Source organism: Coccomyxa subellipsoidea (assembly GCF_000258705.1).
Source record: "Coccomyxa subellipsoidea C-169, whole genome shotgun sequence".
Lineage (NCBI taxonomy): Eukaryota > Viridiplantae > Chlorophyta > Trebouxiophyceae > Coccomyxaceae > Coccomyxa > Coccomyxa subellipsoidea.
The window spans coordinates 357,870-370,532 of NW_005178038.1; the positions used below are offsets into that span (position 1 = coordinate 357,870).

Consider the following 12,663-nt stretch of genomic DNA (forward strand, 5'->3'; position numbering starts at 1 on the left):
GTGAGACTATTGTGGCGATAGCTATCTACTGACGCTCTGAGTACCTCAGCATGCAAGAACGGGCTTTTCAGGACGATTACAAAAAACCATCCAGTTTTTGCACTTGTGCAGCAGTGTTTTGAAAACCTTAATATCTTTGTATATCTCACGGCACTTGACAAGTCACTCCACATCATGTCTATACTAGCCTGCATGTCTCTTCCTACCATGCCAGAAACATTCTTTGAAACGTTGCAGAATAAAACCGAACATGAACCCATGTGGGCTTCCCAACTCGTTTCGAAACAGTGAATTCAAGCGATCCTCAACAGCACAATCAGCACTTCCAAAACACTCGAATCCAAACCCGACAATGAATGAGTCATGCAGCATGCAATTCAGAAGTCCACTTCCCCTACAAATGCACAAAATGCAAACTTTGAATGCAAACTCACCAAGAAACTCAAATCCTGCGAAAAGCTTGTGATGCCGTCTTCCATGCACAGATTCCAAATGCACATCATGCAGGCCCTTAATTTTAACAGCAGACGATTGCCCGCCAACAAATAAAGTGTGTCCACACTCAAAACAACCACTGCGACTCTCCTATCAGGCTCTCAAAAGTCTCTTTCCGTTCAAATCTGACTCCTACCTCTAATTGGCAAATCCAAAGCTGGGCAGGGCGTTCAGAAAAAGTCAGCCGATGCCCTTTGGGCCATCGCTAATAACACACTGCAAGCCTGCCGCTTTTCTGCTGGTGCCAGCAGAAACAACCAGGAAGATGCAGTGCAATTGAGACGCCCTGCTCAAAGAATCAATGATCTTACCAGAACAGGCGCTCCGTACAGTGCGCGGCAGCACAGCCTGAATTTACTTTGAATCCCATACTTACTCACAAATGCACAACGAATCTGAGAAGTGCAAACAATATCCCCTGACCCCAATCTGAATCCCCGCAGGTTCCGATAATTTATTTGCAAAAAGGTGCAGGCCCCGAAAGAAGGGGCAAGAGCTATCTGAGAATGAGTCCTCCAGGGGTACGAGTCAGGCATCTGCAGAAAACCAATTCCCAACACGCTCATTTCTTATTCAAGCATGGGCGGCACTTAATCAGCTCCCAACTGCCCAAAAAATCTGCTGCGCGCCTGCTGCCCTCCCCTCTAGAGATCTGTGCTACTGAAATCCGCCCATCGTCTAATATATTCATTTTAGGTCAATCTACCCGCTGGGTGTGTATCGCCGGGCGGGGCATGCCTAAAGGATTGTCTGCAGTTGTGGTCCAGGTCCTCGAAAAATATGAAATCCAGCTCTTTCATTCCAGGTGATTGTAGCCCGCAGAGTTAGTCATCCAAAATTAGTCATGCATGCAGGGGCGCGTGTCTCAGGGGGTGTCCTCGACAAAAGCATGCAGCCCGACGTCCAGCTAAACTGCAGCACGGAGGATGAGTCATCCACGATTCGTCATGCATGCAGGAGCGCGCGTCTCAGGGGGCGTCCTCGACAAAGGCATGCAGCTCCCCGTCCTTGAACACGCCCATGCCTTGCAGCGTGTCATTGACCACAGTCAGAATCGCCGACCGCGCGCGCAGCGTTCGTCCCACGTCCGAGCCTGCGCAGGGATGAATAATTCATTACTAATGGTCATCGGCGCGGCTGGTGGTTGATTGTGCGGTGCCTCTGAGCACCGTGCCCACGGTTCATTGGGTCTTGCTTGGATCTGGGGAGTCCATCAAGGGGTAGTATTCTGGCAGCATTTAACCTGCAGCTTGTCTGCAGACGCACTTTGCCTCTGGCAGAAGAAGTTTGCAAAAACCAGAAAATGCCAGAAAGCTGCAGCCCTTACCGGTGTGAGACATCTGCACTGCGACCAGGATGAGCATGCGGATGGGCATCGTCTCCGTAATCTCCTTGAACACGATGTCCCGGTTGCCCGTAAACTCCAGCTTGTTCGATTTCAAATGCTCGTCCACACGGCGAGTCACCGCCTCCACCACTTGGCTTGGAGTGCCCAGGCCCACCGGGATCTGTGCGCGCATGACTAACCGTTAGTAAGGGTGAGTCAGTCTCCAGTGAGCATAGCTTCTACTAAAATCAGGTGAGTTTTTGTAATTGACACAGCCGTGCTGAAATTATCTGCCGGAAATTTGGAAGTCTACTGAATGCTGATCTGGTGGCCTATGAAAGGCCGGCCGCGAATTAGAATGCGTTTGGCGCTGATTCGAGGTTTAACAAGAAGGTATTGCCCAAAGCACTGCACACTTGCTCTTGGCGTCCTTTGGGCAGCACTTGCAAAGCATCTGGGGCACGAAACTGATGTTGGGAGCCTCAATATGCAGGCATGCTCTGTCACTTCTGGCAATGGACTGCCCACAGGTTTCGGGAATAAGAGGGGGATATGATACGCACGAGTCCAACAAGGGGTAGGAATTTGGCAGCCTTTACACGCAGGTTGTCTGCAGACGCACCTTGCCTTCGGCAGGAAAAGCATGTAATAATAAGAATAAGAATGATACGCACCTTGAATATCTCGTACTTGTTGTCTGAGCGCGAGAGATTTGCGATGGAAGATGCGGTCATCTTTGTGTTGGGGTAGTACTGCCTCACCATGTCTGCTCCCCTGATGGTGGTCGTTGCAAGGCTTATCTCCTCAACCTGCAAGAACCACGTTAAATACCTTCACATGCTGAACGCTGCACACAAATAAAGAGCAACACTGTTTCCTGAGTGTATCCGGAGTCTTTCTCAAATGATCAATAACTGCACTGCAGGTTTGAGAAGACCAGTCAACATTGACTGATGCGGTGTCTGCCCTATTTTGGTGCAGTGCTGAATTTGCCATCAAAACATGCACATGGAAAGCCACAACATTTCTTCCAAAAATGCCTCACCTAATCCTAATCCAAATCCAAGGCATCTATCTGGCAGTACATCTCACTGACAGCTGACAAGAAAACGCTTTAATTCTGAAGGCTGCCACAACACCATTTGCAGCATGGTGCTGCAAGGGACACGTCATGAATAGAAAGGGTCATACAAGGGTGGGGAAGGGATATAAACTTGCCTGGTATTGGTTGCCGTCGATCATGAGCCAGTCGCCGACGTCATAGGGGTGGATGACAAATAGGAAGATGACTGCCTCGTACAGCTGGCGGATCGAGTTTCCGAATACGAATGCGAACGCCAGAACGACAGACGAGAACAGCAGCCACACTTTCTGGATGTCCACCTGCGCGCATGCATGCTTTTCCAATCAGCTGATGTAAAAGTCACCCTGCATGCTTCAATGCACCACTATTATTATTACATGCTTTTCCTGCCAAGAGGCAAGGTGCGTCCTGCAGACAAGCTGCAGTTACAGGCTGCCACAAGCCTACCCCTTGTTGGACTCGCCAAATCCAAGCAAGAACCTATCAACCGTGGGCACGGTGCTCAGTATTTATATCGCCCCCCGCCAGCCGGGGCCATGCATTACATGTGCATTACAGCAGCTGAAATTGTGACCCTGTCCGTTGATGGTGCCACCCGCCAAGCTTCCAGCTGGAAGCCAAAGTAGACACGAGGCCAAAAGGCAATGAGACAGATCAGTGAGTTCAGATCATTGAGGAAGAGGTAAAGCAATTGCAGCAGGCAGGATTGGCTGCACTCAGGCCCGCACCGTCTCAATTTGCCTGTTTGGTTGAGTTGAAACGAGAAGTCACAAAGGAAATGGAATTTTCCCCAGTACAACAGAGTGTCGGGCATGCATGCTCACAGGATTTGAGTAAGATTACTTCTACTCCTTTGATTGTGATTCTTTAATTCCTCATCTTTGCTATCCTCTGATGATCATTTGGCGAGGGAGAAAAGATAGGCACAGGGGGCGCACATTGTAGATGGTGAGGTAGAAGAAGGCAAAGAGGATGTGCAGAATGATGGAGATGACAAACTTCAGTCGGCCCACTACCGTCTTGGTATCCTTCAGCTGGATTGCCAGATTTGTCCGCTCCCTGTAGTCACAAAGATATCGTCACTGAGTCATCTTCGGGGCAAACTGCACATGAACCCCGGAAAAACTGCACTCATTAAAATCTTTCATTGCCTATGCCATTTTGCAGAGTGCAATCTTGAAGGAGCTCTCGAGCAGAATCGGACTATCAAGTCTATATTCTATGTAGAACATGGTGTTTCAAGGATTGCACGCTTGAAATGCACAGCCTTCACAGGTGTGCTGTGACATTAACGCCCCTCCGACCATCTTGAGATAAGGCAGCATGGTTGGTGCGTCAACTATGCTGAGCATCAAAGCATCATACACTTATGTCATCAGCTATCCGAATATTTCTGATCAGCTGACAGTCATGTGATCAGCTATTAGAAATTCTAGAGAAATAATCCCCCCACCTGAAAATCTCGCACACCCCCTGGCAGAGCTCCCGAGGAGTTAGCTTCCCGTTGGCATCCTGGTCCAGAATTCGAAAAGCCTCGCGCGACTGCTCAAGGGGCAGAACTTCTTCGAAGTCTTCGGCTACCAGGTATTTGCGGTTGGAGAAGGGCTTCAGGTTCCAGTAGATGTAGAATGCCACTCGCTTTGCCTGCTTCTCCGCAGCTTCCTGGACGCCCTTCTTGGACCTGCAACCATGCATGAAACTTTATCACATGCCTGCAGCTTTCGATCCGAGTGCCTGCTCCTCTCACGGCCTTTCACTGGCGCGCTATGCTGCAGCTCTTGCAGCCTGTAGATGCCTCATCAAGTTGCACGCCAAATCCAAGCACGGAGTGATTATATGGAAAGTAGCAGCGCACATCAAAAGACCAGAAGGAAGGGTATCTCCATACAGCCATGCATGCAATGCACTAGTGCAACAATATTCGATTTGCTATCCTCGAAGCACAGTAATCCTCCGCTGCCTCTTCATCACAACGGTGATGATCAGATCTTGCCGTTACAAAGCAGATTAATTTGGAGCCTCGCTTGAGGAGCGAGCACCGCTTTCAACCATGAATATTTCCCGGCACAGTACAGTGAAACAATCCTCTTGTGGCAGGGCAACAACAGAAAGGGAGCCTCACGTGGAGCGCTGGAGTTTGTCGACGAAGAGTCCCCCCTGCAGCGGGTTCTTGCGCAGGTGCTTCTCCACCGCATGCAGCCGCGCCGCCATCGCCTCACCCTTTGCATCCCCCTCCCGCAGGTCCGGTGGCTGCGGTTAGTCAGATCAGTCATATCAGTCATGCATTAGTCACATGCATGACGTCAACATGAGTCTTCATTATGTGAGCATTACATCGCCTGCCCCTTCGCATCCCCCTTCCACAGGTCCGGCGGCTGCGATTTAGTCAGATATGCACGAGTCATCATTACTTAAGGGGCACACCTTTTCAGAGTTGGCGATGGTTTCAACAATGAGGTCTTCGGGGCTGAACTTCTGCTGCCCCAAGGAGATGGAGGAAAACTTGTGGAATGCTCCGCTGCCCTCCTTGGCCAGCGGATTGAGCAGCTTCTGCCGGCTTCCCTCCGACCTCTCGACCTCCTGCATATATTATACTTCTTTTTTTTTTGTTCCAATGCTTCCTTCTTACATTCTGAGATTTTGACATGACCAGCTGGCAGTTCAGCAGACAAGAAAGTCCCAATTCCGGGGCAGATGCTGAGGGCTGCAGTGCATTGTGATTAAGAGAAAGACCCAATGGCAGAAATTTTGAGCGCAGCTACCTCCACAGCAGCGCTGGGTCCGAGTAGACCATCTTCTGGGTTTGAAATTAAGACATGGCAGCAATGAGGAGGAAAGTTGGTCTGTTGCCCACAGCAATGTGGAGACACCTCTCCTGTGACTACACGGTGTGCATTTCTACCAGCCGCTTGCTTAGAAAGAATGTTTCCTTTTCTAAAGCTCCTAAAGCTCAGCTTACTGCGGTGCCAACAAAATGGAAATCTTGCCTTGCGCGAAAAAGGGCTGCTGCTGAAGAGTCGGCGCTGGCTGCTGCGAGCGCTATGCTGAGGTAGAGGCGCCACCTCAGCAGAGAACGCCGCCAGATCAGCCTCGTCAGGGTAGCGGGATGCTGCGCCTGCAGCCCACCAAAATTTTGGTTCTTCAATATTCAGGCGCAGAAAAAATGGGAGGGAAATGGATCTGCCGACCTTTACTGCTCCCCGAATATCCTGACAGGATAGTCTGTGACTTGGCAGGTCATCGAATGCAAGGGCCTTGTTGCAATAGAATGGTAGCGCATTAGTCTCCTGTTAGCACCCATGTCAGTCTGTTGTCTAGACTCAACCGCGAGGCATGGCAATGATAACCTGTACCGTTGACACTGGTTCGAGGAGTGCTCTGCGCAGAACACACAGCTACAGCTTTGCATGCATGGCATGCTATACCTGTCCGTCTTGCCAGTTCCCAGCCATTTCATTCAGGCTGCCCTGATGCAGGATGCAAGTGGCCAGTCCAAAACTCGAATTCAATTTGGGCAGAGGGAACGTTCTGCGCGCCTGCAGCGGAGCCGGGGGTGGTGTCCGGGGCGGTGGTGAATGAGTCACGGCTGGAATTACTAAGCAGCTTCCTCCTGGCGCTCGCGCGCGCAGCCGCCACCCTCTCAGCGTTGCCGGGGCCGTAGTAATCATCAGTCGTCGCATTCACTGGCGCTTCTTTGTCCTAAAAGGAACTAGAATTGTGTCAAGTCACTTGTTGTGCATGTTGTTGAGAGTGTTTGCTGAATGCACACCCTTAGTTGGCTTCAAAGTACCTCTAGATTCTTGCCTTCTACTAATGTTCACCAAGGTCAGCGCAAGGATTTCTGTCAAACTGCTGCTGTTTCACCATGCTGCTCGCTTCTCTGTCAGCTCGTTGCTGCCGTTGCTGACCCAACTAAGCCACCTAGATTTCTGGGATGATTTTGACCCATCCTTCTTATTCTTGGCAACACCGTGATTGTTAAACAAAAAAAAACAAGGGCACACCAGGGTTGGCATTGCCAGCGAGAGCTCAGGGCCATTGGGCAGGCTGAGGTTCTCCTTGGCATGCGCGGCCAGTCTAGGCGTCGGCGGTACCCCTTCCGGTAGCGCCGGTGGCCGCCGCGGGGGGGACGCCACAGTGTGGGGGACCTGAATCGGCGGCGCGCTCACGGGAGGCAGCGCCAGCGGATTCGAAAAGATGATCCCTGCATATATAAAGCAAGCCACTCTGAAGTTGAAGATGAAGTTAAAACAGAAATGAGCAAGTGAAGAAACCTCTCAAAGGACTGTCCCACTATAGGTTTCCGCCCATTTTCATTCTGAAGGGTGCAAGGTGGTGATCGTCCCTTCTGCTGGCAGTTTTAGGCTCCAGGCGGCATTTTGGGGCAATCCAAATCACAGCGCTGCTTTCTGTTTCGTATAAAGCTGTTCCTTCTTGGATTCTACATAGGAAGGTGCACTGCTTTGAGTGACAAGATCAGCGCGAGCGGTCACCTGCGGCTGAGCCATCGGGGGTAGCAATAGAGGGGGGTGCACCCGAGGGGCCCGAGGCTGCAGCTGTGGGCTGGAGACCCCCCTCTCGGTGCGGGGGGCTCGCTCCGGTGGCGCTGTGGAAGCTGAAGTTGAGGGGCGCTGATGCCGCTCGGCCCTGCCCGCCTGGCAGCACTTTTGCCACCGGCGCAACCTGGAAAACCCGGCAAAACACTCCTTGCATCAGCCTTCCATTTCTTATTGAGATTGACCCACAAAGTGCCCATCTGATCTAGAATTGCGATTGCAGCTCCGTTTTCTATTCTACAAGTCATGGACAACAATGGAGGCACTGTTGGAGGATACAGCATATGCATACGCTCAAGAGCAGTAATGAATCCAATGCAGGGCATGAGCAGATTCTGGTATGTCAACTCTTTTATTGTGTTGCACAGCCCCTATTGCATGAATCAGCAGCCAGTCCCGCCAGAGCCACGCACCCCAGATTGCACAATACACTCTGATTCTGATCAGAGCCGGTTTCGAGTTAACATAGCATTTGACATCATCCACTCACCAGGGCGTTGTAGAGTTGATTGGAGAAGACAGTGCTGCGGTTGAGTTTTGAGCCGGCAAGTCCAATTCCTTCCCCGTCGCTGCCGCTGCAATTCATGCCGGTAGAGCCCATTTTGTAGAGGTCCACGTCACTGGAAAACGGCTGGCGCGGGCCCCGGCCCGGCCGCGGCGCCGATAGCACCGAGAGGTAATACTCCTGGGAAATCACAACACAAATTTCGGTGCCAGTAATAATCGGGCGCTAGCAGTATAGTTGAAACCACCCGTCAAATGGAAGTTGGGCTTCTGATGTTCTGGTAAAGCTGTGGACAGCTCTTGATGACTTGCAGCACTGATGTTGATGCATCTCCTATTGGGCAAAGGTTACCATCAAGATCAAGGCAGTCTGACGCACAACTTAGGGTAAAAAGTTCAATGATGTACAGCCAAATGTCATAGCACAAACATACCAAGGAAAGGTGCAATGGCCCTGCATATCATGGCAATATCAAGAAGGAGCTTGCAGCTGCTGCAGAGCCAATGCAGAGCGTATGTCGCGGTGTGACAGGAGGTCCGACCTTGCGGATTGCCTCCTGCATTTTATGGAAGTGGGTGGCCTTGTGGAAATGCGAGGCCATCATCTTGGCCAGCAGCGTCGACAGCACATTCGCAAACGTGAACAGGATCAGGCACGCTATCGCCTGCGCATGCGCATGCCACACAGGTTTTCAAGGCAGCCCGTACTTTAGAGACATCGGAGGACTGAAGAACAAAATATGGCAGGTCTGAAGAATTTTGCATGCATGCTTCTTTGGTACCATTCTAAGAGGCATCCGTGCACTCAAACATGCCACACTATCATGCAACAGAAGTCATGTAAATAGGTAATGTTAAAATGAAATCCCTATCGGATGAAATGCTAACTATCAGAGGCAGCATGCAGAAGGATATGTGCCCTTACGATCCTGGCAAGATCACATGCATGGGCGATTGATTTCGCATGTCAGCAAGGCTGTTCTTGCATGCGATGGGTGGCATGTGGCGTTACTAAGCGTTAGTCAGAACACACCTTGAGCACGTACACATAGACGGTGGAGGCAGTATCCGAGGAGTAGGCCTTGGGTGAGAACAAAGGCACATACAGCGGCATCAGGAGCACCGCCCTCACAAAGTGGCCGAATGGTTTCTGCACAGACATCAATATGAATGAAATTATCAAACAATACAAACACAAGCCAGGGGAGACCCATCTTGAATCCTCAATGACGCTGTTTGAACCTCAGATCCACAATTTTCGATTAACCTCTTATTTTCCCTTGCTCACAGTGCCATGCAGCGGTGGGCGGCTGGCCATTAGTCACCGCTAATGACAAATCAGGGTAAAAATCAAAGGCAACCCATTCAGTGGATTCCAGAATGTCGCGCACAGACATCCGGGCAGAGGTTGGTCGTTCATGACCAATTAGAGTGACTAAACAGGTGACTAAGCAAGGAAGACGCACCCGGATGGCGACCAGGAAGTACATGACATTCTTGGTGTTGAGAAAGGCGCTCTCCACCAGGAAGACGAGCAGCCGGACCACAAAGTCGCCAAACCACCAGATCGGGGCCAGGCCGCCGAAGAAGAAGAACCAGCGCCACAGCTCAAAGTCCCGCAGCTCCGCCTGTTGGCACACTTGCGAATCAGTACTCAAGAAAAAAGCGATACCGAGACGCAAAGGCATGTTGATGAGTGACGGCTCTGCCACGTCAGCGCTAGTGTGCATGCTGCTGCTGTGCTGTAAATTCACGGGAGGATTTTCCTGCCTGGATCCATACTGGAAGTAAGCTGGACAGGTTACCCCTCAGGAAGTCCTGGATAGGTCTTCCTCAGGGGATCAACCGACCTTCATCCGGAGGCCTTCCAGCTAAGCCTGGAAAAGAGCTGGAAATTGGAGGATCCACTGGATCCACTGCTACCCTGGACAGACTCAGAAGACAGACCAGCCTGCCAGCCTGTTGCTGACAATCACTGCAGCTTGAAGCAAAGCAACGCAAATGGAGGTTGGCCGAACAAGGCATCTTCTTGCACCTCGCAGAAGGCCCAGCAAGGCAGGACCATTAAAGGAGCCTCTGTGGTGCTTTATGTTGACTGAGTAAATCTCTGCGAGGTGAAGATGTTCACCTTGAATCGCTGCCAGCCGTTGATGGGCGGCGCGTTCTTGCCGGTGGGCAGCCCCTGAGTGTTCAGCACGCGCAGCAGAACCCCCGCCACGATCAGCGCAAAACTGCATGCACAAGAATGCTGCATAAGAGACCTCAAGTGCCATTTAAATCTTTGATTGCTCCGAATCTCACCCCGGTGCGCTCTGCCGCTGCCTTATCTGTTCGATCCATATTTGTTTGTGCTCTACAATCTGGACTGCGGCGGCTGAGAAGGCGCAGAGATGAGAACCCGGCCCGTGTGAGCTATCAACACGATTGTGACATTTTTGAGTGTATCCTCGCACCTGGTGAGGAAGAGAAAGGTGGTCCGGTAGAACTTCCACCGCCGCCAGAAGGGCTTTGTCGCCTTGGCCTCATCGTCCAGATCCTCATTGAACTGCGCCAGAGAAGTGGTCAAGTCAGCCACAGCTCAGGAAAACAGCCAAAGATCAAAAAGCTGCATGCACCATTGGGCAGGCCAACCAGACGACAGCATTTGCAAAGGATGGATTTGCATGCAATGTGGGGAACAGTACTAGGCATAGCCGCAGCAGCGTCAGCTCTTGCTTTTGCACACACGCTTATAGAAGCGTCCAAAGAGCCGGGCCAGAGCACTCCAGAGAAGATGCATCACCTCTCTGAGCCTGACAAAGGCATTAAGGGGTCAGACAAGAAATTTTGGAGCGCACCCCTTTGGCAAGAGGGTGCTACAAAGAGGCCTCGGACAGGGCTAGGAAGTTTGGCTCCAGGCTGATAGAAAGGAAAATATACGCATGCATCTGGCTCTACCAAAAGGCATCAGCTACCTTCCACCAACTGCAAGACGCCACTAGCCCGTGCAGAGGTGGAACCAACCATCAACACTCACCTAAAAATGGGCCGTCCCATGCAGAATGCCCGGCCGCACTACCACAGAGCTGTTGAGACATCCTTTCAGTGTACAGGAATGTATTACTAGATCATATCTCTAAGCGGGTTTTACGCACATTCAGTGAACAAACTTTAACTCCTCTGCAGGCTGATTATACGCGTAGAAGAAAAACAAGCGCGTGCCTGGAATTCCTCCTCGGACCTCCCAGGAGACGGGGGAATCCCCTTGGGGGTCGGCCGGCGCCGGCCGCCGCCCTCCTGGCTGCTGCGGGTTGAGTCAGCCGCCAGCCGGTGCACGGAGGCGTTGCCTCCCTCCACGCCAGATCTGGCCGCCTTGCCCTGCCGGCCCCTGCTTTCATCCCCTGGTGGTTGCTCCCACTGCTGGGGTTTGGAGTCCTGCTTCAACAGACATCATAGTCACGCACCGTGGTATGATCAAGCGGCTGATACAATAAGTGATGTCAGCTGTCCGACCTTGCTCTCATTAGTGAGGTCTTGAGTCCTGCTCTCGCAGACATAGGCAACTGATGTTGGCCCTCTTACATTAACAGTCTGGAGAGTCACGGGCTGGCCTTCAATGCAACTTGAGGCTGTGCAGCAGATCAGTGTGTCAGGGTGAGCTTTCACTGCCATAAAAGATTAAGCAAAAGATGAAGATTCTCTAGGTGTACCGCCTGTTGCGCCAGGGCAGTACAAACGCATGCATTGATGCAAATGCAGCTTTGCCTGCTCGACTTTGGCATCACTGCAGATCCCAGCATTGCTGCGTTGATGCGGTGGCGCTGTGCTAAAGCACCTCACTAGTGGCAGAAGCAGATCAAGGGAGCATCAGCCAGGTGGCGAAGGGCGTACCGCATGCTGTGGGCCTGGGAGGTTGCTGGGTCTCAATGTGTTTCCTCTCCCGTGTGTCGGAGCTGCGAAACTGTAATTTGGTCCTGGTCAGACAGGAAAACAAGACATTTGTCAGTCCAGTCGTAGCAATCGGAGCCCCGTGTTGCACAATCTGTCGGCTGCCAAGTCTCGAAGTGCCTGGCCCGGACTCAACACTTAAAAACTAAGAACAAAAAATTCGTTCTTGCTCATATTTCTGGGATTATCGACGCCTCCGCCGTTACAAAGCATTGCAGACATTTTGAACCCTACTCGACATTGCTGGCGCAGGGGGATCTGCGAGAGGTTCACCGCTGCTCGCATTCGCGCCGGTGTTCCTTCCGTCTGCCTGTTGGATCTGCTGATTGATGGCCCCAGCCACCACAATCTCCTGCAGGGCGACCGCTTCTGCGTCTTGCGGGTCCATGGAGAGATTCCGCCCTGAATTAAGAAAATTCCCCTTTGTTGGTGCTCGCATCGATTCCGATGCATCTATGGGTATCAAAACCGAAACGTAAACCTCCCTAGCTACAAGAAAGATGGCGGAAGGAGGGAGCCGGAAAGGTACTGGCTGCGCTCGGGGTCCTCCCCCTGTGGAGCTGCCCGGCAGCTGCCCCAGGGTCCGGCATGTGTCATTATTGTAATGTGGAGGGTCCGACAGAATGGGGTGAGATCCACAATGACCGACCCGTGCCACACCTGGTACTGACGGTCCATTAACACATCCAGAATAAAAAGAAACCCCCGTTTTCCTTCTTCAGATGTTCCAGCTATAGCTTGTGTCTGAGCTGCACCTGTTGCTGTAATAA

At 51.7% G+C, this 12,663-nt stretch overlaps 1 protein-coding gene across 1 annotated transcript; it reads right to left on the bottom strand.

Annotated features, from left to right (window-relative positions):
• Window positions 1-1,463: 1,463 nt before the first annotated feature.
• On the bottom strand, window positions 1,464-12,483 carry COCSUDRAFT_61872 (hypothetical protein; the record flags this gene model as incomplete). The annotated part of the gene is made up of 23 exons (XM_005648934.1): window positions 1,464-1,588; window positions 1,823-2,003; window positions 2,497-2,631; window positions 3,014-3,205; window positions 3,845-3,965; window positions 4,360-4,587; window positions 5,029-5,156; window positions 5,331-5,486; window positions 5,866-6,021; window positions 6,432-6,605; window positions 6,911-7,110; window positions 7,400-7,589; window positions 7,953-8,147; window positions 8,509-8,631; window positions 9,000-9,116; window positions 9,433-9,594; window positions 10,095-10,197; window positions 10,420-10,511; window positions 10,921-10,930; window positions 11,187-11,380; window positions 11,837-11,919; window positions 12,167-12,295; window positions 12,423-12,483. 23 exons carry the CDS (start codon window positions 12,481-12,483, stop codon window positions 1,464-1,466), a joined length of 3,255 nt encoding a protein of 1,084 aa, XP_005648991.1.
• Window positions 12,484-12,663: the final 180 nt, after the last annotated feature.